Source organism: Nestor notabilis, unplaced genomic scaffold, assembly GCF_000696875.1.
Source record: "Nestor notabilis isolate BGI_N333 unplaced genomic scaffold, ASM69687v1 scaffold2734, whole genome shotgun sequence".
NCBI lineage: Eukaryota > Metazoa > Chordata > Aves > Psittaciformes > Psittacidae > Nestor > Nestor notabilis.
Window position 1 is genome coordinate 9705 of NW_009924975.1, and position 25329 is coordinate 35033.

General features: G+C 36.4%; 1 protein-coding gene across 1 annotated transcript; it reads left to right on the forward strand.

Annotated features, from left to right (window-relative positions):
- Nucleotides 1–331: 331 nt before the first annotated feature.
- GRK4 (G protein-coupled receptor kinase 4) lies at nucleotides 332–24928 on the forward strand. Its single transcript, XM_010012817.1, has 15 exons — nucleotides 332–413; nucleotides 1067–1179; nucleotides 4230–4307; nucleotides 5448–5548; nucleotides 6882–6974; nucleotides 8287–8350; nucleotides 9111–9251; nucleotides 11671–11861; nucleotides 16398–16435; nucleotides 18160–18249; nucleotides 18800–19008; nucleotides 19876–20013; nucleotides 20834–20971; nucleotides 23054–23176; nucleotides 24711–24928. The coding sequence occupies exons 1-15, from the start codon at nucleotides 362–364 to the stop codon at nucleotides 24762–24764; spliced, it is 1623 nt and encodes a 540-aa protein (XP_010011119.1). The 5' UTR covers nucleotides 332–361; the 3' UTR covers nucleotides 24765–24928.
- The last annotated feature ends 401 nt before the right edge of the window (nucleotides 24929–25329 follow it).

Sequence of the window (25329 nt, forward strand, 5' to 3'; positions counted from 1 at the left end):
TTTCTTTTTCTATCTTTGATGTTTCAGTTTTCAGAACACCTATATAATACTTGCCTTGTCTCTGAATAGGTGTTCTATATGTGCAGCCAAAATGTGAAATACTTGTCTTGCAAGAGACTTTCTGCATTTTTTAGTGTTTCATATCAAAGTTCTATCTCACGTTTGTTACTGGTGTGGATATCTTTGTAGATGTATTTCTTTCTAGGCATGAAAAACAGCCTGGCAGATCTGTGCAGAAGTGACCTGATTTTATGCTGTTAATGTTGTATTTAATTTTATTCTGACATAGCACTGTGTTTTACATTACTCTGTGTATTTTTTCCTAGGCAAACGGAGTGGGCGCAGTAAAAAATGGAAAGAGATGCTGAAGTTGCCACCTGTTAGTCACTGTGAAGGTATTAGATGCTCAATCGGTAGGTGTCCTGCAGAATGATGTGTCTGATTTTCCTTGAGAAGGAAGGATAAGAGTTTGATGATGTTAACTGAAAGGATTCTCTCTTGCTTCTGAATGCTCATTAGCATTAATCACTTATAATGTGATGGAGAATTTATGGGGAGATAAAAACTGTTTCACAGCTCCTTCTTAGTTAAAGAAAACTGCTCCTAAAGGATAAATATACAAAGCCATGAATTACAAAAAGGAATCGTGTTGTAATTTGAATGACATCGTAACATATTTCCCTTGTTTTCTTAATGTCTTGTAGTAATATTTTAACATTTTCTATTACTATTTTGTATTCCTTCTTTCCAAACCATTTTGTTTGCTTTGGGATTGCTATTTCACAATATCTTTGCTTTCCACCCCCCAGCCTGGACTGGACTGAATAAAACTTAACCATGTCATTCAGTGTGTTTTTAATAAATGTGATAGTCTATAAGACACAAATATGGCTGCAAGTGTTTCACTGTTCCTTGGGATCATTGCATGTTTTAGGCGTCTTTGCTAAATATCTTAATGTTCAGGTTTTAGTGATATTTTCCTGACCTAGTCTCAAAGGGGAGTAAGGACAATGCTATGATGAAGATAAAAAGAAATAAAGATATTTACTTATTATTTCTTCCTCAGAAAGAGACTATAACCAGCTTTGTGACAAACAGCCAATAGGAAGACTTCTCTTCAGACAGTTCTGTGATTCCAGACCGGATTTGAAAAGATGCATTGAATTTCTGGATGCAGTGGTAAGCAGTGAGCAACTGGAGGTGGATATCAGTAGGCAATACCTTATACATTTTCTTTTTGTAAAAAAAGTTTGATTTTTGTGCTGTTTTTGGCTGGATAGAGTTAATTTTCTACATTGAAGTTCATGTTGTGCTGTTTTGGATTTTTGACCAAAATGGTGCTGATAACAGGGATGTTTTAGTTATTGCTGAACAGTGATTACACAGCATCAAGGCCTGTTCTGCTCCTCACATCACCCCACCAGCAAGTAGACTGGGGATACACCAGGAGTTGAGAGGGCACACAGCCAGGACAGCTGACCCAAGTGTCACAAGGGATACCCCATACCACATGGTGTCATGCTCAGCATATAAAGCTGGGGGAAGGAACGGGAAAAGGGGGAGATGAGAGTTCAATTGTTTTCTTGCCAAGTAGCCATTATGCATGATGATGAAGCCCTGCTCCCCTGGAAATGGCTGAGCATCTGCGTGGCTGTGGGAAGAAGCTGCTTGGTATGGTCAGAGCTACAAAAATGACTATGATGGAAATGAGAGAGATAATTTTGAGAGACATGCTGCTTGACTTCTTGAGCCTAAAAGGGTGTTCATACAATGAATATTACTTATGACACTCAGGCTTGAAAATGCTGTAAACATAGACTTGAAAATGTTGCAACTCACATGGAAGCCCTAGGCTAGAAAGAATGTGCTAATTAAAAGAAATACAATGGAGATGGAAATTTAGAGAACCATCTATGGAAGGAGAGAAACCAGATTTTAAAGACCAAGAGGAGAGGAAGTGTTTTGTCTTGATACATTTGCATGTTGGCATCTAGTGCTAAAAAATGAGGGGAGGAAGGAAATATGCCCACAGCCATTTTTTAAAAAAAATCCTCTGACAAAACCCTCATGGGGAGGGGGAAAGTAATGAGAGAAGAAGGCAAGCACATAGCAGCCCTTAAGAGGAGAGAATAATAGCTCAGAGCTTTTTATTCTTTGTTCTTCATAGTTAATCCAAGCACAGTAAAATACAGTCTTAAACTGAGCTTGCTGCCAAAAGAACAGTTTTCCTCATCCCCCCATTTTTGTTCTTATATTCAGGGAACAAATGGCCAAAGACGGTAGAAGTAGGGTAGTGCTGCTGCTTACATGTGTCCAAAAATACAGTATCAGAATGCAAGATGACTCTGAAAGGTGCAGGGTGTAAAGAAGTAGATGGGATTCTTGCTGTGCCCCCCACTTCATACTTCCTTCCCCGTACAGGACTATAAACTGAGGCACTTGACTTCTTGAACCTAAAAGGATATGCATACAATGGATATTACTTATGATACTCACTTTCATGTCTGATAAGTAGAACTGCCTTTTAATTGTCAATGAATCTTTGTGTAATAAAACTCACTCCTCAGGTGCTTTTACCCATACTTTTATGACTCTTAGGAGCTGTTCTAGCACCAAATTCCAGAGGCCAATTTGACAGTTGCAGACATAGAATAGATTGAATGGAAATCCAGAACAGTGGAGCTAAATATCCTGAAGTGAATGTAAACCAGAGCCTGTAATGAGCATCACACAATGGAGAGACCACTGACAATTGTGAATGTACCCTTAATGCTTACAACTCCTGCACACGTTTTCAATCCTTAAAAGCTTAGACAAGGAGTAGCAGAATCTTTGGCAGCACAAAGGAGAAAAAAATCTCAGTCATGTCTGTAAGGCAGGTGTGTCTTTGCTCTACAGATGTCATTTTTTAAGGTGAAATTGGAAGTAATTGTGTTTGACATTAACTGAAAATTCTGGCTTGTTTGGAAATATGCAGCCTGTGAGGTTATGTGGATTGCAATGCTTCTGTGAATTGGAGACTGTCAGAGTTCAGCTAATCTGATGCAAGAGATAATTTCACAAGCTACTACTTTCTTTTCTTTTTTTTTTTTTTCTTTTTTAACTCCCATTTGAAAAGTCATGGTGAAGAAGTATGCTTGGGAATCAAGTATCTTGAAGAGCAAGAGCTCTTTTAAGAGCTAAAATAATCTCTAATCCATGACTCTCATGATCGGAAAGCTAGCAGGCTATCTTGATCAAGGAAGTGAGATAAAATACCTACTATCTCTTACAGATGGTTCCTGATTCTTTTTTCTGGGCTGGACTTCAGCAAGCTTGTTCAAGCTCTATTTTTGTTTGTGAGGCAGTGATGTCCAGGGAAAGGCAAAGTTTGTTGTGTTAACCCAGCTAGTAAAGCTAATACAGGTTGCTGTTTGAGATTGCTCTTTTCTAATGTTTCCCCAGATTCTGTGTTACCTTTAAGTGCTGTAACTACTGATGTCTGTTTCTTTATTATTTCATAAAATTATTATTAGCAAGTAGTCCTTGGAGTTTTTTGATACTAGTAAATATTTGATGGTTTGTCGTTTTGGGGTCTTTTTCCATAAGTAGCTCTGGAGCTCTACTAAGCTGCTTGTTGTTTATCTGCAAAACACATGGTATTATTCCACAATGTTTCTTTTCTACATCACAATACCATATATTACTAAGTCAAAAACTTCATAAGTTTTGTATCTCCTAAGTTTTCTTTTCTCAACGAATGAAGTAGGGTTTGCTTTAGATCTCACTTATTTGTAGTTAACATGACCTTAAAAGTTAGTAGCTTTATCCCGGTTTTACCCAAGACTGTAGGAAAAAAAAATACAGTGAAGAATAAGCTGATTATTGTACTTCTATTGAATTATTTCCCATCTGGATCATTCTGTCCTACAATATTACATAAATACTAGTTCATTGTAATTGATCTAATTTAACCTCTAGGATGCAGCTTCTGTAACTGCATTTAGACTAACTGTTAGTTTCTATATGTTTTCCAGAAGTTAAACTCCATGTGCTTTTTTTCTTGACTGTTCTTCATACATATTTCGCTATGTAGCCTAAAAGTCTTTAAATAGATTTTGAATATTTTGAACGAGAGCCTTCAGTTTCATTTATATTAGGAGCATTGTGTTATGATAAAGTTTATCTTCCAAAGACACTAGTGCCAAATAGCTCCAAACAGAACTTGATTTTCTATTCCATTCTCCTAGGCAGAATATGAGGTATCTTCAGATGAAAAGCGCATAGACTGTGGCCTGAAAGTTCTAGAGACGTACTTCACTAATGGGGTAAATATGTCTTAAGTGTTTTGTAAATGTCAGATAAATAAAGATCTAAGTGGTTGCATTGTAGTAAATTAAGTTCATTAGTCCCATTTTTGCCTTTCTGAAAGGTATACTGTCTTCTGAAGTTGTGAAACTTAGCAACTTGAGCAGAAGCCTTGACTCATATCTGCTTATAAGACTACTACCGTGACAATTTATTCTCCTATGTTTTCTAACTAAAATACTGGTCTCAAGTAAAGATGTATTTTGAACAAACTCATTTAGCATCTAAAGAAAGCATATTAACAAATTAACTCAGAGTTTTGTAGTCTGAAGACGTTGAAATTCTCAGGCTTCTCTCAGACTCCTGTGTGGCCTTGCTTGGTATGCTGTAAATGGTTGGAATTGCTGCAGGTTTTCATAAAGTGAAATGCTGTTTTGGTTTGATTTGTTCTAGAGCATTCTGCATCTCTGTATTTTGCATGGAGATCATTAGTACCTGATTTTTTGCATATATTAGATTCCACTGATTGATTTTTAAGAGTCTCTTCTTTGGTATCCATTAGAAGCTGTAGATACATAATTAGACATTTGCTTTCTATAAATAGATGCTCTTTCTGCTTCTCTTTGGCCATCCTAAGAAGATTTTATTTCAAATGAAGGTCTTGTAGGTGCTTTAAAAGCAGATAGACTTCAAGCTTGCTGCATCTCTTCTGATTGTTTCTTTGGGATTACCATAAGTCACAGGCATTTTTTGCAGAAAAACCCAAAAAACAACCCAAAACATTTCTTGGGCTGGTTTGAAATCATTTCCCAACTTGTATGTGTGTTTCTTTTCCTTTCCTTCCATCCTGCCAAGCCAAATAGATAATTTTCTTTTATTCTGGTAGATTTATGGAAAGAAGAAGAAATTTAACTTATTGCCAAGGTTGTTTCCCCAGATACTGAACTAGTAAATAACTGTAATAGCTTTCAATGCATTTTTGTGTAATAGGGAACAAACACAAATTTTGCTTGAATATGGCTTGTTGGTTCTCTTTTTAGCCAAACCATTCCTTTTGTTTTCCTGTATTAGATTTCATTTCACTTTGAATACAGAACTTTGACTCGTTCTATTGATTTACAGAATTGCTTTCATTGTTACCTGTTTTTCATTACTTAAAGTCTGCAGCACACTTGCCAGAAATACCTCAGGAAACAGTAAATGAATGTAAAGCAAGACTGGAAAAGAACCCTTCTAAGGATCTTTTTATGGACTGCACTAGGTAACTTAAAAATGCATGGTGCTAAGTTTGAGTATCAGAAGAGAAATTTGTGTGTTTCTGAGAGTAATGAAAGGTGAAATTTTTACATTCAGGAGTATTTGGTGTCTGAACTGAGTATAAGTAAGAAATTTGAAACAGATTTATTAAAGGACTAGATTTCCTTCTGATGTGACTCAGATGTTTGACTTTTGCAGAGCTTTAATGCTATTTTTTGCATAAAGTCATGCTATAACCTGCTACCAAGTATTCTGTAAATTGGAATAGTATTTATCTTTATTATGTTCTTAACTTTTGAGTGACATCTCTTCCATGATGAAGGTACTCAGAAAAATCTGAAGTTATAAACTGGAGCTTGAAAGGTTTCTGAACAATGTTACACAATTCATGGTTCTTGAAAACGGACTGAACTGAGGCCAACAGTTGTATTTCATTAAAATGGCTGATTAGAGGATTGATTGTGAGAGTTAACACAAACAAATCCAACTTGCTTTTGTTCTGAAGTCATGAAGTGATACTTCACACAGCAGCAACAGGGAAGGCTTTTCTTGGATGGATGGTACATGTTTACCAGTGTTGCATGTCTTTCTAAATCCATTATGTTTCTAATATTACTGGTTCTTCAAGGCATGCTTGATCATGTCTGAAGCATTACAACATGTTTTGTCATTACTTGGGTCATCTCCTTGGCAACAAAAATAGGCATACTTTATAACAACCTGAGATTATAAGATTGAAAGGGATGTGTGAGAATACCTAGTAAAACATGTCTCAAATGGAAGATGTGTTATATAGGTCATCCCCTTTCCTCTGCCCAATAAGTACCTGAACACAATTTGAATGACTTGTTCCCCAACCCATTTGGTCTGTTTAGTTTAAGGAGAATAAGGCACCTGGTGTTCAGGTTTGGAAATAGCATAAAGAGAATAAAATTTTACTTACCAGACTCCAAACAATGTATGAAAACTCGTACATCCTTTCCTGTAAATATCCTTCAGAGGCCATACTTGTGGCCTGTGAAATACATGTATTGCATAGCTACTGAGAGGCCGATGTTTACTTGGGCTTGAAGACAATGAGAAAGCAGAGGTCAAACTTTCTAGTTACTATAAGTGACAGTAGTTGGGCATTCACCAGTGTTTTGACAGGAACAGTTTTCTGTGACAGGCACTCACTCTGTGAGACATTAGGTTAAAACCATTGTAGAGCACAGTGACAATGTTATTCTGCCTACAGCCTCATTGATATGTTTAAGTATATTTTAAGAGATTGATAGCATCTCCTGCTTATTAGGGTTTTTTTCAGTATAAGATTGATTTTATTTTCCTGTTGCTAGAATTGTCCACGAATACCTAAGCAAAAGACCTTTTGAAGCTTACCAAGAAAGCATATATTTTTCCCGTTTTTTACAGTGGAAATGGCTGGAAAAGTAAGTTTATTTCTAATGTTTGTGTTATAATTTTTCTTTGCCTTGTGGCCAGTTCTACTTGTTAGGCTAGAAACGCTGTAGAGCCCTAGTGTATGTCAGTGCCTGTCTAAGAATTATGGTCTGAAAGATGTAAAGGAACATATTGATGGAACAGTCAGAGTCCCACTACTTCAACAGCACTATCTGTCCAGTAGTCTTCAAGTGGTAAATTTTATTAGGTAAATGTGAATTTATTATTATGGATATATGTTTGGCTGTTAAGTGTGCAGTGATACCAGTCTGTCTTGGGAATGGTACCATCTTTTAGTTTCAACCTTGGTGTAATTAGTGGCTAAGAAGCAGATTAATGTAGTTTTATAACCCAGTGTTCTAAAATTGTAACTAATCAGTTTTTCAGGGTGGTACAAACACAGATCTAGTAATTACAAGACAGCAAGTTATATACATACATACGAAAATCTAGCTTGGGCTTTTAAATCAATACTAAAGGAGTGTCCAAACTTTTTCATAGTCTGGTACAAACTCTTTCTAATTCAGCACTGCTGGGTATCATGATCGCATATTGAGTATTAATTTTATGGTAAATTCCAGTTATCCAGTGTCTTTACTTGACTGAATTATTAGTAAAAGCCAGGAAGAGAACTTGAGAATCAACCCAAATTCTCTACCAAGTGAACCACCATTTGCTGTCCTGAGAACAAAGCTTAATTAGCAATGAATGCTCTTTTAGAACAAAACCAAAAACAATGAAACCCACTACCATGAAATAGCCCTGCTCTTATACTTGCTTAAGAGTGGTTTAGCATAGAATAGGTGATTCCAGTTATCTTTTCCACTACATCAGTGGCTCTTGAACTGCTGTTGCATACCGTAACTCTCTGTTTTGAAGACGTGAAACAGCTAGGCAAAATCAGAAATGGTTTATCCTTGAAATGCTGCATTGTAAGCATGATCTCATTGAAATGCAGCCTACGTGTCAACATACTGCAACTAAGGGAGACAGCTGGAGGTGAAAAATTGACTGCTGAGGAGAGCAGATAAGTCTCTAACCCTAAACAGCAAAGAGCCTAATTGATTTTCTTCCTGCTATTGTGAATGTGTGATGACCACATGAGGGAGCCAATGTTTCTTCTCAGAACACTCATTTGCAATTCGGCTTATTATAATACTGTCTTCATGAGGTCAAGGCAGCTGTTGTTCAGTAAGATGTCACAGAACAGGAAAGGGAAAATGAAGAGAGGCCTGGGGATGGGAAGGAGGTTACTAACTCTTGTAATTCCTGTTGCAGTAATTGTTTCTTTCTGTTAATCAGGCAACCAGTAACCAAACACACGTTCAGGCATTATCGAGTATTAGGCAAAGGTGGATTTGGAGAGGTGAGTACAGAAATATCTTTCTGCAAGGCAATCTTTAAGGAAAAAAAGAGTTTAATATAGGAGAGAAGCAGTTTTTTAATTCTTGACTCTAACAATCTACATTTGACATATCATGGGGCAAACTCATCAACTCAAATTGTTTTAATGTGTTAGTTTCAGTACTTTAGGTCATGCAAAAAATTGGAGAAGAATTCCACTGACTGACAACAGTTGCTCTGTTCAGAAATTTCATTTGACAATGAGAATGTAGTTTCTACTTAATAGGAAAAGCTGTAGGTTTTATTAATTCTGTTTGTAATTCATTGGGCTTTTTTTCCCCTCCACACATTTTAACTGTAGCCCTATATTGAAGGGGAAGGATGGCTACTAAATTAACATTATCTTTCTCCTGCTTAATTATGGAGTGGATATTTGTCTTCTGTCCTGCTAGCCCTGACACATACTGTTACCACAGTCAGGTGTTTCACCAACACAAGATCCATAGTTTTACTGAAGTATTCAACCCCAACAAAAATGGGTTTGCTGCTGTATAATCACTTTTTCTACTCCTATTACAGCTGTTGTGACCCTTCAAAGTTGTTTCCTGGGTGAAAGCCCGGTACTGATACTTACAGACCTTCATTTCTCAGAGCATTCAAGAGTTCAAAAACAGAAAATAAAATTTTATCTTCTTTAAAAAAACCCTAAACAAACCACAACAGATCTAAACACACCCCACCCCAGCACCCCCCATCTCTGACGCGCCTTCCTTCTTTTTCAGGTGTGTGCCTGTCAAGTACGGGCAACAGGAAAAATGTATGCTTGTAAAAAGCTAGAGAAAAAGAGAATAAAGAAGAGGAAAGGAGAATCAATGGCTCTAAATGAAAAAAGAATTCTAGAAAAAGTGAATAGTAGGTTTGTAGTAAGTATCTGCTTCTGATCTTATTCTCAGAAGTTTGTCTTGCTTTGTTTGCTTCATTTCAGTCTCTTCCAGGAGCCTGTGGGCCCAGGGCATTTTCTGATTGATTTAGAGAGTGGATACTGCTGAGAGAAATGATTGATAGACTAAGAAGTACGTTTTTTGTATGATGGAGTAGTTCTGTACAGAGGATTTTATGCAATATTGAATTGGCTTTAGTCTGCCTCCTTTATTTCTCACTTTCAACCAAAACATCAGGTTGTGTTTCAGCATGCTGATGCCACTGAATCTTTGTCATCTGTTTAAAGGTGAATAAATTATTCTGTAGTACTCAGATTTGAATAATCACTTAAATTCTTTCTGCTGCAGCCTATGAGTTAGTATGTTTGTGTTTAGTAAAGAGGATATTCTATATACTTTATTCCATCCTATTTTTTCCTTCCATTTCTCTTCTGTCTCTTCTTCCAATTCATGGCTCTATGTTTTCTTCTGTTCCTTCTTTCTTCCCTCACATACACCTATTTTCTTATAATTAATGCTAATTTCGGTTTTGGAAGTCATTTCTAGATGCACTTACAAAGGGGTGACTTCATGAGAGTCTGCCATTTGATTGCCATTAGAAATTGCATATCCTTCATGTCTGTGGCTTCTAATATTAGAGTTTTTATATCCTTAGGTATTTTCATATCATTTGTTACTCTATTGCTTAGTCATTTCAAGGTAAACATGAAATTTGCCTGCTATATCAATTCAGGTTAGTTATATTGCTTTGCTGTGTACTAAGGCTTAAAGAGGAATCCTGGGTGTGAAACAATTAACATAGCTTTTTAACAGAAATTCCAGAGAATGAAAATCTTAGTCTTAATGCTTGAACCTAATGCTATCACATAAATGAGGGTCTGTTAGGAGCTCTAATTACTAAGCAGTGAAATTACTTAGAATGATCAAAGATACACCAAGCAAACTTTCCCCCAGGTAATGTTTATCTTTTCATTGAATTTATGTTCTCTAAATGTTAATTTTAAATGAATGTTGCTTTGGTTTTAAATCCATTTAGTGATAAATTTAATATTGCTGTTCAGAGAGGAGTTTAAAGTACCTGTGTTAGAGGACAGTGAAGTTATTTATAAATATATATATGTATGTATAAAATATGTATGTATGTATTTTCTGCTAAGCTTAATGTATTAAAATAACCCCTGTAGAATACAGTCAGCTAAAAGAAAAACTAGAATTTACTGGCCAGGTACATTAATATTTTAAATGTTCATAAATAACGTTTTTGTATATATATGCTAATGTTTTCTCACAAGGATCATGGGCTTGACTTCACTGAAATTGAATCCAGAAATTACTAGTTGTAGAGATGCGAGATAAGAGTGAAACTTCTATTTATGAATAATATTTTTTCAACATATGTAAATATATAAATCAATAATTGATCCATGTTAAATTTGAAATCCCTTTATAGGACTGAGCAGAAGTTATTTTCCTCTTGCTATCCAATGTTTTACTTTAATGCAACAGAGAAGATCTTAGATGTAGGATCTGCAGTAATATCGGGTTGGAAGTGGGTAGATAAGTTGTCATTAATAGCTGGAGAAGTCGGTTTAAAACCTTCAAATAGGAACCTTTGCCCTGAGAGGCTGATTTGTATATTTTATTTCAATTTATTATTTAGTATCTGATTTATGCTTCTGAAGTAAGAGTACAATTTAGTTCATCTTTGTAGGTGAGGATGTATTTTGAAGATTCTGCCAGATGATCATCAGCATAGCATAGCTTTTTCTATTGACACTGAGTTTTAAACTTAAATAACATGTTAAATTTTGCAGTATATTACTTTGTTTTAAATTTGTTTAGATTATGAAGAGCTTTATAGAAGTCTCGACTGTTGGCGAGTTCTAAGCCAGGGAAAAATGCAATTATTTTTTGGGGGGGAGGGGGAGGAATAGAAACTACACATTTGATCTTAAGTAACTTTTTTAGTTTCTTTAGTGTAGGGCAACTTCAAATCTTGTAGAAGTTTAGGAAAATGGTTGGATAATGCAGAATTCCTGAGGTATTAATAAAATAAAGTCTATGTACACATTATCGTCACAAAGAAGTATTATAAATAATGTGCAGCTGAGAGGCATCCTCAATAAATGTATTGTCTGGATGGAGCTCTGTGGTATCTAAACAGGTATGTCGCTAAACTCTTGTATGGTGATGTAGGGTTTGTATATACATGCACATTAGTCTGACTTCCTCTGTGTCTTCAAGTACATGCAGGAGTGAGTCTCTATTTGGCTGTTTTGTTATTTTTTGTTTTAAAAAAGGATTCATACATTGCTTGTATTGGGGGGGAAAAAAGAGCTGTGAATTGTATTGGGGTTTATGAATGAATAATGGTCATCTTCTCCCCCTGCCCCATTTTTAGGTTAGTTTATCCTATACATATGAGACGAAAGATGCCCTGTGTTTAGTATTAACCATAATGAATGGAGGGGATTTGAAGTTTCACATATATAACATGGGAAATCCTGGCTTTGATGAAGAAAGGGCTATTTTCTATGCTGCAGAACTGTGCTGTGGTCTGGAGGATTTACAGAAGGAGAGAATTGTTTACAGGTCAGTGTCATCTCTAATCACTTGTACCTTGAATTTTCCATGTCTGTTCAGCATTGAATGCCGTTAATTGTTTTCTACTGAAACAAGCTTATACTTCATAGTAAAAGAAGCAAAAGAATTTAGTTGTCCTTTTCACAGCATATCCTTCAGAATTACCGATCTTATTTGTCTTCTTACTGTTAATTTAGGTCTAGATAGTTGCTATATTCTAAAGCATTATAAAGTTGATTCAAGGTTGGTTTGTAAAATGAAAGTAAGTTATGATTTATATAGCAAATTCATTAGTAACTCTAAGTTTTAGCAACACTGAATTCCTGCCCACTCTAAAAGTAGAACTTCATAGAAGGCTATAGAAGTCCCTTGCTGCATTGCTTATTGTGCCCAAGAGGTTAAAAAGTCAGTTATAATCTGTATTGCCCTCTTTATTCTGTATTTATTTTAGGTTCCTCCAATAATCGCTTTATTCCTTTTTAATTAATGAAACTATCAGAAACCTTATGAATTGTAATTGAGATTGTATGGTCTTACTGCTCTCTTCTGTCTCTCAACATACCTCATTTAACCCCTGGCATTAATATTACAGAAGCAAAATTAACTACGTGGTGGACCAAGAATGCTTGCTTTATATTTCTGGTGTTAACACCAAGTGCCACTTGTTTTCAAAGACGATTTAAAGCATAATCCTGCATAACTTTAATACAATGAGTCTGAGGCTTTTCACTCCCCATTGTAGAAGACTAACATACACACAGTGCAAGGTGGCAGAACCACAGAGTAGATAAGGCTTATGCTGGATGTTGTATGTGGTTCCCTAAAGAATTTGGCCCATCTTGCAATGTTACACAGTGTGTTTTGGCACACATGGTAGGAGGGAAGCAGAGATGAATGGATTGACCAGTTACAAGTAGTTTATTTCATATTGCCCAAGAGAAAACAAAACTGACTGTTTAAAATAGAATATACCACCAAAAAACCCCCAAACAAAACAAAACAAAACCACAACCACACCACTCCCAGCCCTTGTGTTTAAGCCCAGCTTGTTAGCTATTTGCCTGCAAGAAGGCCTTCAAACACATATGTCAAATCCTAGTGTTCTCTGTCTCCAATTCTACATCTTGGAGTGGTTGTGGCTTCTTCTGGAGTGGTCTAAACCAGGTGGTCATGGAAGTCTTCAGTGTGTCACCAATTACAGTGATATGTTAGATGATCAAAATTCTGTATCAGGCTCTTAACGGAGATGCACTTAAGCAGCAGTTCAGTGATTATATATGATCAGTGAAACAAAGCTTGGGAAAATTTGCCATAATTACTTTATTCTTATCAAAGAAGTTATGCTGGCAACCTCCAGTCTTAGTGTTGTTGCAGGGGAGAACATCATGAAGCACATTTTCATGAGTCAGTCAGTGATTTAATTTTTCCAAATTATGGTGATTTCTATTTTTTGTTTGCCAGGGCAAGAAAACACAGAAGGAATGTTTTTATTTTGCTGTCATTTTGAAAGCATTTAATACTGGTATTTCTGCAGTTGCAGCTAGTTCTTTCTCTTGTTGCCATTTCTCAGGATCTATTACTGCATTTGTTCTCCAGCTTTAAAGGAGGAGTTTTAAAGTCTTTTTAGACCAATAGCATAAACTGTTAAATGCAGACTAGTTTTGTTATATACTGTCATATTTTCTCGAGAACATGTTTTTGTAGCTATCCATCTGTATATTCACAGTGAAGTGTACTGTAGAGGCAGTGGAAGAAGGGAAATTCAGGACTTCTGAAAATAGAAATCCTTGGTGCAGATGGGTGTCAGCAGATAGCAGTAAAATCAGTTCATCTTGTCAGTTTGTTCAGTTCTAGAATGGCAGTTTTAATGTAAGCCGGTCAAGTTAAAATGTATTCTAAGCTTACTGTGTTTGAGATGTGTCACCATCAGTAGCAAAATGCCTCATAAGTGGAAAAGCTAGGCCTGACTTTCCATTAACACCAATTTTTATTGTGTGTTTCATGTATCTTTATGCCAGTCACTACTGACTGTCAAGCAGTGGCATTAGTGCTGTTAGTAGGACCCTAGAGTCAGTTGTGCCATTCTGTTAGTGGGGTTCCCACTGGATTAAAAGAGCAGGTGCAGAGCTGGAAGGAGGGCCCCATGCTGCCCTGTGAGAGCGATTGAGCCAGTTTGCTGCTTCGATGGGAGCCTGTAAAACTCTCTGTAACTTGCCATATGTTGCTGACATTAGAAAAATAAGCAAACAGACAGGAACAGGCAGTTGTGGAGTTATTCATCCATCTGCTGCATAAAATGTCTCATAATATGGAGAGCAAAGTCAGGATTCACATAAGACAGAGAGGGGAAGCAGTGCCTGCTTTCCAAAAGGGACTTGATTGCTGGAGTTCTCCTGCAGAAGTTACCTGACTCCTCAAGGAGTAGTGTTTTTTACCAAATACCTCCATTTTCCTCACAAACTCATGTAGGTGCCCATAATGCCACTGAATGTGCCTGGAAGGACAGTGATCAGACTCAAAGACCTGTCGAAGCTGTAGCTGATAAACCCAAGTAGTTCTTGCCTTCCTCGTGTGTGTGGTCAGAGTCGACACCTTTGCAGTAAAATCCCCTGAAGGATTTTTATCCAGAAATTTTATCAGTAGGATGGCTGGTGTAAGCTGTAGCACAAATGGACTAGTCATTGTTTAGTCCAGTTTAAATATATATACTTTTATCCAACTGTTTGTAATGTACTTTTTAGTTTTGTGAGTTTTGCAATCCTCTCTGCTTCCTAAGGGAAAACTGTCACAGAAGGTGTGACTTTGACATCTGCATGATGGAGGAAGGAAAGAGGGAGAAGGCTGATACCCCAAAGCAAGCATCTCAGAGCTGGAATTTATAGCTGAATGCTTCCAGAAGCTGAGTTCTTTGAGAACTGCTAGGCCTAGAAATTAGCTGCATTGAAGAGATGGAATTTTGGCTGGAAACAAGTTTGACTGTTGGCAAATCAAAATCATGTCAGAACAGAATTAGCTTCTATTGAGCAGCAAATGTTGCTAGTTAAGCCTTGGGGTTTAGGTTAGGTTTTAATCAGCCACCTTGGAGATAGAACTCTTAAACTTGTTTACTTGAGTTAACCTGAGCGTGTATTATATGCTTTAAAGTAGATGTGTTTCTACATAAAGTTTGAGCTGAATTTATTGTCTTAGAGGGGGTTTTGGGGTTTATTTTTTTCTTTACTCTTATCTCTCCTGGTCTCTCTGGTGTAATCTCATATTTAACATCAACTGATTAACATTATGGAGACTGTGTAGACTTCAAAGTATTAGAAGCAAAGCATCTTGCTGACTTCTTTATGCAGTTAATATCATGAAATGATGAAACTTTAACATGAATACACATACTTCCGAGCATCAAGTTATCAATATTTGGGAAAAGAGCATACAGATTTCTTGGTTAACAAATGTGTGTATGTATATTTCTCTCTAATTTTGAATGTAAATTCTAGAGTTGGTCTTCCTAACATTGTTTCTTTTACATTATTCAGTCTTTAACAATCTACTGTTTTTAACAATCTACTCCAATAAATACGGAATCTTTAGTACTGATTTTTGCTTGTCTGTTTCTGGCTTCATGATATTTGGTGGCGGAATAAATCTAAGAGGCTGTATTATGGTCTGCATACTTTCATGCATATGTATATTTACGTACATAGTACCGTGTATGTTCTCAGTAGAATCTGCCAGACAATGGATCCTGAAGTAATCTCTGAACAGCTTCTGATTCAGCTTCAGTGACTCCCCAAATTTTCCTTGGGTGGGGAGAAAATCCGAATATCCTCTTGAGTTTCTTCTTTTGTTCTTAAAGTAAAACTGTACAAGATTCCACACTGAATTGATTTGCCTTTTAGTATTTCCTGATTCTTGCTAGCATTTAATAGCTAAAAAGTGTTTCATGTGAAACTTTGATGCTAACAGAGGAGTAGTACAGACTCTTAGAGTTGATTGCAAAGAATCCTAACTAAATGAAGTGTCTAATAAGCTTTAGAAGCTGCATGTCCAAAATAAAGGAATGGAATTTGAATGGATGGTACCAACCCCATGATTAGTCTTGGGAATATTACTCTCTGATATTCTGACACCCTGGGATGGAATATAGCAAGGGGTGAGCATCAAACTGCAGCAAGCACTGATGTGTTTTACCACCGGGGAGTTGTATGGCTGACACTGTCAGGAAAATACCTTTCACTTATGAGAACAAATTTGAGTGTAAGTTGGTGTTTCTTCATATCAGGATTTTGGTATTATGTAGAGAAAGTTTTTCATCTGTGAAATATGAATTGCTGTCATTACTATAAATGGAGTAGGGAGTTGGGAGAAAAAGTGGATTTTGAGTTCTGTGGTTCTACTTGTATTATAGGTCCTCAACTTCCCAACTTTCTTTGTATATAGATGGAAACTGGAAAAATTACTTTAATCAGAACCAAGAAGTCTGATGTTGTACTTGATGATGGCTAATAATTTTGCCTTTGTACAACTCACATTTCTATTCTGTTTACTTTGTAGAGACTTGAAGCCTGAAAATATACTCCTAGATGACTGTGGTAAGTAAAAATAAAAATTAATTTTTAAATTGGGAATTGCAAATCTAATTAATACTGTGCCAGAAATCAAAGGATGTCTTCATGATAAATGGGACCTGACCGACACATGTTAATTTTAATTAGTAAAGAAAAAACGGCCCTTGCGTTTTAGAAAGTAGGGGAAAATACTGGGTCCTTGGGGGACATCAGTGATGATGTTTGAGGAGTCAATTTCCCACCTTAAAATGGCTGCTTTTCCCCTTCTGTTCCTCTTCCCCTCTGCTCTTGATTCAAGATGGCTAAAAGTTTTATGTAGATTTGTTCTCTTATTTGTCTTCTTTAGCTATGGAAAATGATTTGTTAGATGAAGGGCTGGAATATTCTTTAGTAAATAATAATGTTTAAGTAATAAAGAAATCTGAAACATCATCTTCATCTTGAAATGATTTAACATTTCAACTAAAACAGGTCTGGTGGTCACTGATGCATTTGTGGCTGGAAGGAATCACCGAAGTACAAACAGTATGAAGAAATGTTTGTAGTTTTTGTCAAAAGCCCGATTTATTTTCTTCAATGACTTTGTATGAAATTTATCAGAATCTTTTGAATTCACTGTAGAACATGTGCAGCAATTACCTTCTAAGCTGTGAATTAGTATTACCAGCTTATTTTTGCAATTGCTGAGTATTTTAGTTAAAGAAAAAACATTTTTGATATAATTAGCACAGTTTTTTTTGCAAGTCAGCATGTTCTGACTGATGAAATTTCTAAAGAGGTGATGCTTGGGAGAAGTCACTTTCCAAGACCTAAAGCTTTGCTTAGACATCAAATGCATTCTTTAATTTTTCTCTCCAGCAGTGTCTTGCAAAAGCTGAATGCCTCTTTGAGGAAAAAAATGTAGCCTTGCAGGACTGCACTAGAATGCTTTCTCTCTGCCAGGGATAGTCTGATCTTGTTCCAGAGAGCAGAGGGGACTAATTAGAAAATCGCTTCAGGAGCTCAGATCCTGCACTTGAAAAGGGGCTCATCAGATGTCAGGGAATGGAAGAGCATCTGTATATATTTAAAATAGCATTTGCAGCTCAAGAACATTTAGATATTTCCAACCAGTATATAGAGTGGCACTTGACTTTCTCCACTCTCCCTACCCCTTGAAATAATAGCAATTCCAATTCCTTGTGCTTAGCATTATTATTCCTTTGTTAGAGGAAAACCTGGTGTCTCAATACAGGATAGTTTTCTTGTATTTGAAATAAATGGAGTAAATTCTGAGGTTGTGATGGCAGGCATATGAAATGGAAAAATACATGTGTCTAATATATAGGTACAGAATTTGAAATGAGCAGTCATCATTTCTAGTTGTCCTAGAGTAGCAGCCTCTGCCAAAGCTAAGAATTAGGGTACTTAACAGCAACTCTTTTGTACGACCTTCAGGAAATCAGTTAGATACATACTTCTCTTCCTTTTTGTATTTAAGGAAGAGTTGAATAATAATAAATCACTCCGTTCTAGTTAAGTTAAATAAACTTAGCGCTGTGAGAAATTTTTGTATTAAAAGTGATAATATTGTCTTATTTTCTGACTATGTATAATTTATTTTAATGTAAATAGGACGCTGTGAGTATGTGAATGTTCTGGTGTTTTGGGGTGGAGTTTTTTGAGGTGTACTACAGAAATTTTTTGTATTAAAAGTGATAATATTGTCTTATTTTCTGACTATGTATAATTTATTTTAATGTAAATAGGACATATCAGAATTTCAGATCTTGGATTAGCTGTGCAGATTCCAGAAGGAGAAACGGTGCGAGGACGGGTTGGGACTGTTGGCTATATGGGTATGTAAAGTGTCCTGTGCTTTCTGTTTTAACAGAAAATTTGCTTCTGTGGATATACGAATATCTCATTCAATTAACTCTTTTGGACCTGAAATGGTTTCTAGACGTGGGAAGAAATGTTACAGTCTGAGGTGGTAGATGTTAGTAGTCAATTGCTGATAGCTCCTGATAAACTTGAAAACTTAACTTTAGAAGTTCTAGCTTTAGGCAGAGCTTTAAGAAAGCATCTTATTTTTTTTCTGAGACTCAAAGAGAGTTAGGGTCAAAGGTAATCAGATGAGTTACTGTGACAGCAGGGTTGTTTTCATGCTTTGAAAAAACCTCATTCTCATTTTGTAAATAATACTGATCTTAAGTGTTAAAGAACTGAAGTGCTTCTATTGGATATAAACAGAGTCCTCACTGTAGAAATGAATGTTTCATCAAAGTACAAAGGAATAATGCAGAGATCTCTGCACAGAGCCAAAATAGCACCGTAGAGTTTTTCCAGTAGTCAATTAGTCAATTTAAAGGGAATTGTCATGGGGGTTTCTTTCTTTGTGTTTTGTAGCTCCAGAAGTGCTGAAAAATGAGAAGTACACATTCAGCCCGGATTGGTGGGGTCTTGGATGCTTGATTTATGAAATGATTGAAGGCCAGTCTCCATTCAGGAAACATAAGGAAAGGGTCAAACGGGATGAAATTGACCGGCGAGTAAAGGAAGACCAGGAAACATATTCAGACAAGTTCTCAGAGGAGGCAAAATCAATCTGCAGGATGGTGGGTGAAGAGACATAGAGGTTTGAAAATTAAATTTCTAATCCTTTTTAAGAGATGAGCTACTTTAACGTTTTCCATTGAGAATTGTTCAAAGCTGGAGTTCTGAAATCTTCCTCTGGTTCAGATGGAAGTTTGTGACTGTCCATGAATTGCTCGGTTATCAAACTTGGAGAATTCAGAATTGTTTTCAAGAGAAAGGAAGGCTGCATAAACTGATATTTTTCATCATGTGAATGAAAAGGTCCAGTCCTCCTTGGATCACATGTAATTATAGAAGGAGTACACTAGCATGCTCATTTTTGGTACTGCATGGGCAGAAATAGCAGTAGTACACTAGTGCCCTTGCCTAAAAGAGTCTGTATGAGATAAGCTGTTTTTATCTTGCATGTTCTTAAATTTAGTGCAAGGCATGGCCATACAGACAGCTTCTAAGTTTTCTTGAGTAGTTTATGCAAAATACGTGCATTACCTAAGACCACTGGAAAAAAAAAAGTAAAGAAAATCTGTATTTCCTGAAAGTAAAGTCTACAGCAAAGTCTGTACTGTAAAAATCTATTCAGTATGGCATCAATTAAAATATGTTTTATATAAGTTTGGGTATTACATTCAGATGGGCTGCTCTCAAGGATTCTTTTGTCCACTAAAAGTATTTTTGCTCCCAAAATGTTGCAGTTTGGATTTCCAATTCATTTTTATACCATGATAAATTTCACCTAATAAAAAGCCAAGTAAAAAAAATAAACATTTAAAGACATTGTATATACTTTCTTTTTTATTATTTTTTTATTTATTTTTTTTTTATTCTGGGATTGTATCACTGGATCAGTCTTCTTTTTTTATTTTTTTTCCCCCCACATATCTTTGCAGTTACTTGCTAAAAATCCAGGGGAACGACTGGGTTGCACTGAAGACGGAGCTGCTATTGTAAAGCAACATCCTATTTTCAAGAATATTAACTTCAAGAGGCTGGAAGCTAACATGTTAGAACCTCCATTCTTGCCAGATGTAAGTAGGTGAGACAGATTTGATTAGTATCTAAAAAGGCAAGAACTGTCATAATTCTATGTCAGCAATCATGTGGCTCCAGAGAAACCTTTGAAGTTAGTTGAATTGGCAGGAGAATGTCATTGTTTTCATCACAGAATCATCATATAATCATCATAGAATGGTTTGGGTTGGAAAGGACCTTAAAATCATCTAGTTCCAACCTCCCTGCCATGGGCAGGACACCTCGCACTAGACCATGTCACCCAAGGCTCTGTCCAACCTGGCCTTGAACCCTGCCAGGTATGGAGCATTTACCACTTCTTTGGGCAACTTGTTGCAGTGCCTCGCCACCCTCACAGTGAAGAATTTCTTCCTTATATCCAAATTTCATCTGAGGTCACTAAATGATTTACAATAAATCAGTAAATAACTGGTTTCTTAGCCCTTAGAAATCTACTTCTGTAGCTCAGATGCTGAACAAATGAAGATTAGCTTTGAAGAAATTACTCTGGAGTTGAAAGGAGGGTGACAGATGATGAGTGAATTATGACAATTACTAAGAAACCCAGAGAAGCTGCATGCTGTTTCTGCTTTTGATATTTCTTTTCTGTTACTTGCATGATGGATGGAATTGCTCAGGTGCCTTATGAAGGGAGTCTTAAATTTTTGCATTTGTTTTTGTATTATTGTGTAATTTGGTGATCAGCAATGTGAAATATGTGTATATATAGATGTAGACATTTTGCTCCCTCTTTGCTTATCTAGGGAAACAAACAAACCAACCCAAAAAACCCCCAACTCCAAAACCTTAATGAAGCAATCTTGTCTTGTACTGCAGCCACGTGCCGTATATTGTAAAGATGTTCTGGACATAGAGCAGTTCTCAACAGTAAAAGGAGTGAACCTGGATACTACAGATGATGACTTCTATTCCAAATTTGTTACGGGTTGTGTCTCAATCCCTTGGCAAAATGAGGTATTGTGTATTTCATTAAAAATTATTTTCTTTAGCACAGCAATATAGAAGATTTATAAAGGATATAATTATAGGATTAGCTTTCTCTGTAAGATGAAAATAAATGTCTGCTTTAGACTTCTTTGCTGAGTGACTTCAAAGACAAGTTTTTCCCAAAACATAAACAATTTGCTACAAATGTAGATCTATGGTTAATCTGCACAAGCAGAATGTCATTTGTCATCACAGATGCAACATACAGAACAGTATTTAGCAACAGTATGACCACGTTTTCCTTGTTGTTCTATCTCATGTTATTCAGTGCTGCTGCTCATAGGAGGGAATGAATGCTATTCAAAACATTCAAAAGCAAATGGGAGCAGTGCAAGCTGTTTGTGTATCCTGCCTGTGTGTCAATAGAGTACCCGAGTGAATGGTAACACAGAACTGCAGATTCACCTTTTCTAAGGTTTCAAAACAAACAGTTCAATACAGCTTGAGGCAGACTTTCTCTTAAAGCTTTTTCATTTGCCTAGTGAAGGAGTATTCTAGTTTTCTGCATAGCATACTAGAATTTTGCTACCTCTGTGTACAGTTCAGCCTGTATTTAGCAAATTAATCTTCACTGTTATTTCACAAAGAACAATCAGTTACAATTATTTAAAATGGCAGTTCTTGCTGTGTCTTCCCCATATTATAACATATTTATAACTCTCTGAAATCAGTATTGTCTTCAATTCTACTAGTGCAGTTTCTTTACCAGTTTATTTCATTTAAAACTGGAACATAAAAGATAAGCAATTTCTGAACAACTCAGAGGATAAAAGTACATTCCCTTTTGTTTCCCTTTTGCTTTTTTTCCCATTATGTTAAGAAGGAGATTTGAAAGGTGTCATCTGACATAGAAGGTCTTCACTAAGAAACAGTAAACCTTAGGCAGTTGGAAAAATATGTATTTCCTTTGCTGTGTATAATTCTGAACTTCAGCATATGATCCAGTCCTTAAGAAATGCACTGCAGCTTAGTAACTCTAACCCCACATACAGGGATGAAGTTGAAAGTAGCTGTGGGATTCTGGTGATGGCAATTCCTTCTCTTCAAGGAATAACTGTGCAGACTTTGTTTCACATTTGTGCTTATTTTTTAGTTCGTATTACTGAGATTTCACTTAAGCCTTCACTCTCGGTCTCTTAAGAATTCCTCCTTCCCTCCCATAATTTACCTAATGTCCTGATTTACATCAAAAGCAGACCACATTTCTTCTTGGTCCTCTTTATACTCTCTCTCCCTCCCAAGGTATACTCATGTGTTTGCTTGCCTGCTATGATAGACGTGTACCAGTAGTGCTCACCAATAAATACCAACTACACATGGGCATTAACCACTCTCCCCCTCCTGCCCATGCCTGTTTGTTACACTTTGGCATTCATTCTTTCTGCACCCAGTAACTGTGTTTTAATTCTTTTGTTTTCTGTGCATTACCTTCTCTCATTGCCTTATTTCTAGTTGTGGTATGTGTTAGTTGTGTTTTCGTTGTGATTGATGATTACCCAGAACACCAGAATGATGTTTAAATTACTGTGGTCAGGCATCAGCTACTTTTTTCCCCCAAAAGTGCAATTCACCCCCTTGGTAAAAAGTATCCCCCCCCAGTACTATGCATGTACTAGTATTCTGCACAGAATAATCATTTTTCCTACTCAATGTCATGTTTATTAATTAAGTTCAATCCAGGGTATAGAGGTACTATATTTGTTAGGCTGACTGCTCTGAAATGAGTATAATACATGAAAGGAAAATCAATTTCTTGTTCTGAAAACTTCTCATTGCTGCTTCACAGGCAGAAGAAATGCCTTACCAGAGCAAGGGGCATCTGAGCACTTGCCTGCATAGCAGCGCTCTCACTGCTGTTCTTTAGTTTGCTTAGTGCACAAGGAGAGTTAGTGCAGAATTTGTGCCTTCCTTCATGGAGCTCTGTGAGTGGCATATTCTGGCTGATGAATTTATAAGTTGTTTGTACCCAGCCAGAGTGAACAGATAATGCATGGAACTTGTCTGAGAGGCTTGTGTGGATATTTAATTTGTATTTCATGTGTTTCAAAGATGATTGAAACGGGATGCTTTGAAGATATAAATACATATGAAACTGATGGTACTGTGTCACCAGACAGAGAGAGGTCTCCTAAACCAAAGAGAGGCTTTTTTCACAGACTTTTTAGTGGAGAGGTAAGGGTATTTCTTTTCTTTCATAAGAAAATTACCAGTAAGGCCTTAAAATCCATTCAATCTTTTATATTCTTTTGTGATAGGAAGAACAAATTGTTTGCTGAATACTGCTGAAACTAATGAATTCTAGTTTATTATGGCTTTGCCCTTGCACTGCGTTTCAGAAACAGTGGCAATCCCTAGAACTCAGAGTTTTTCCTCCCTCAGCAGTCTGTCTTCTAATGTCTGCTAACTGTTACCTGGGAAGAAAGTAGTGTGTGCTGTTAACAGCTTTGCTATAGATTGTTCTTTCCTAAATAGATTAATTTGGGTCTTGCTCCTTATGTATTTTGCCAGTTTCCTATAAAAACTTCTGGGGAGATGACTCCAGAGATAACTGAGGCCATGTCTGTAAAAACTTAAATAACATTGACTAATGGACTCAGGAGTGTGGTGGAGCAATGCAGCTCCTGGGACCCTTCAGAAAGCTGGGCTACAATAAAACATTTTAGTGTATTAAACAAATAAGTAAAAATATCCCCTAAATGAATGAGTGTGATGAAGTGTCATGAAACAAATGTTAAATGTTAAAATATCTTAGGTAGTTTAATGCCTTTACCAAAACAACATAATACATGTTAACACAACTGATAATGCTCAGCCTTCTCTTACACGCATAACTTCTACTTGTTACTAAACATTTAGAGGTATATGAATTGAGTATTAACCACCTAAAAGACATGTGGCATACTGTGCTTGTTTTTAGGCTGGGAGAAATAGGTTATGTGTAAAGGTTTTCAGTTGAAGATGTTGAACTCAATTCTGCTTGCTCAGTATGCCGGCACTTAGAGCGGAATTATCTTGAGAAGCATGAGTGTATTCTAGTAGAGAGCACTTCTGGAGAAATTACTTTTGCTTTCAAGCAGAAATGGAATTTTAAAATTGCTAGGAGCATACAACAGGGCCATGTATTAAAATTGCATGATGATATTTTTTGTCATCAGCTGGTAATTCACCTCTCTAAAATGGTGCAGTGCTAATGGAATGTATAATAGTACTCTCATTTTTAGTCCACCTTTTCAAATTCACTTTTTCCCCACTTACAGTAATGGAATAGAAGGAATGGTTAAGTGTACTAATAATCTCACATAGCTGAAATTAAAGCTTGTGTTTTACTGTAGTCTTCCCAACTGAGTCAGCAGGGCTCATAATGTCCCAAGATATAGTTCTATGTATTGAGAAGGAGTCCTAAAAAAATTAATATGGCTTGAGGGCCTTTAGTTGGTTTTGAGGTAGTAAGACTGCAGTTAATTGTCCTGTGAAGTTAAAAGAAGGAAGGAACTTAAGGTTAAATGAAACTTTAATGACTTGAGATTTGGGGTTGCGTTGTGGTTTCCTTTGATATTCCCAAAGTATTTAGTTAGTATGGAATAAAATGTGCTGGAAGAAGCCATCTACCACACCACCCCCAGCCTTTCTGTGCCCCATAAAGCACACAAACCAATGATGGTTTCAGTTCTGCAGCCAAATTCTCTCTTTTTTTCTTCTCTTGTAGGTCTGCTTTAAATCTGATTGCAGTGACGATGAGCAGGAGTCCTCCCGACTTTAAATCATTTTACTCTCATCGGAAAGGATGAGCAAACTTTAAATGTTTTATATCTCTGTAGCAAAGTGTATTATATATATTTTTTATCTGAGTTCAAGGATTTTTGTACATTTGTACTTCATTTGTTTTAAGATGTATATTTTCACTAAAGCTTAATTGTACAAAAAGCAATGAGTGCCATTTGAGTGAGTGTGTTTCTGTATGTATTTGATTTATCTTGATTTATTTTTTTTTTCCCCAGTGGAACGAATCTAGAAATACTAAAAGGATTTTTAAAGCACAGAGATAATATCTATGGCATCAATGTAACTCAACTTTGTATGCTATTGGTAGAACTCTTCGGTTCATCAGGATCTTTATTAGCAGTTTTTCCTAATAGTAAAATTGCTGTACTGATAAATTCCAGAATTCTGGTATTATCCAGCAGCATGGCAGTGCTGTTACCTAATGTATCTCAAGCAACTGCTAAGGAAAAAAAGGAATTCGGTGCACTGTGGCCAGCTATTACGAGATTGCTCTTTACTTTCTCACTCTGTAGATTGTCTTTCTGTATTTCTATATATATGGG

Coding starts and splice junctions, on each gene's coding strand:
- GRK4 (XM_010012817.1), top strand. CDS start 362: ATGCTGAAGTTGCCACCTGTTAGTCACTGTGAAGGTATTAGATGCTCA. Junction 16,436..18,159: donor TATACTCCTAGATGACTGTG/GTAAGTAAAAAT, acceptor TAATGTAAATAG/GACATATCAGAATTTCAGAT. Junction 20,014..20,833: donor AACCTCCATTCTTGCCAGAT/GTAAGTAGGTGA, acceptor CTTGTACTGCAG/CCACGTGCCGTATATTGTAA.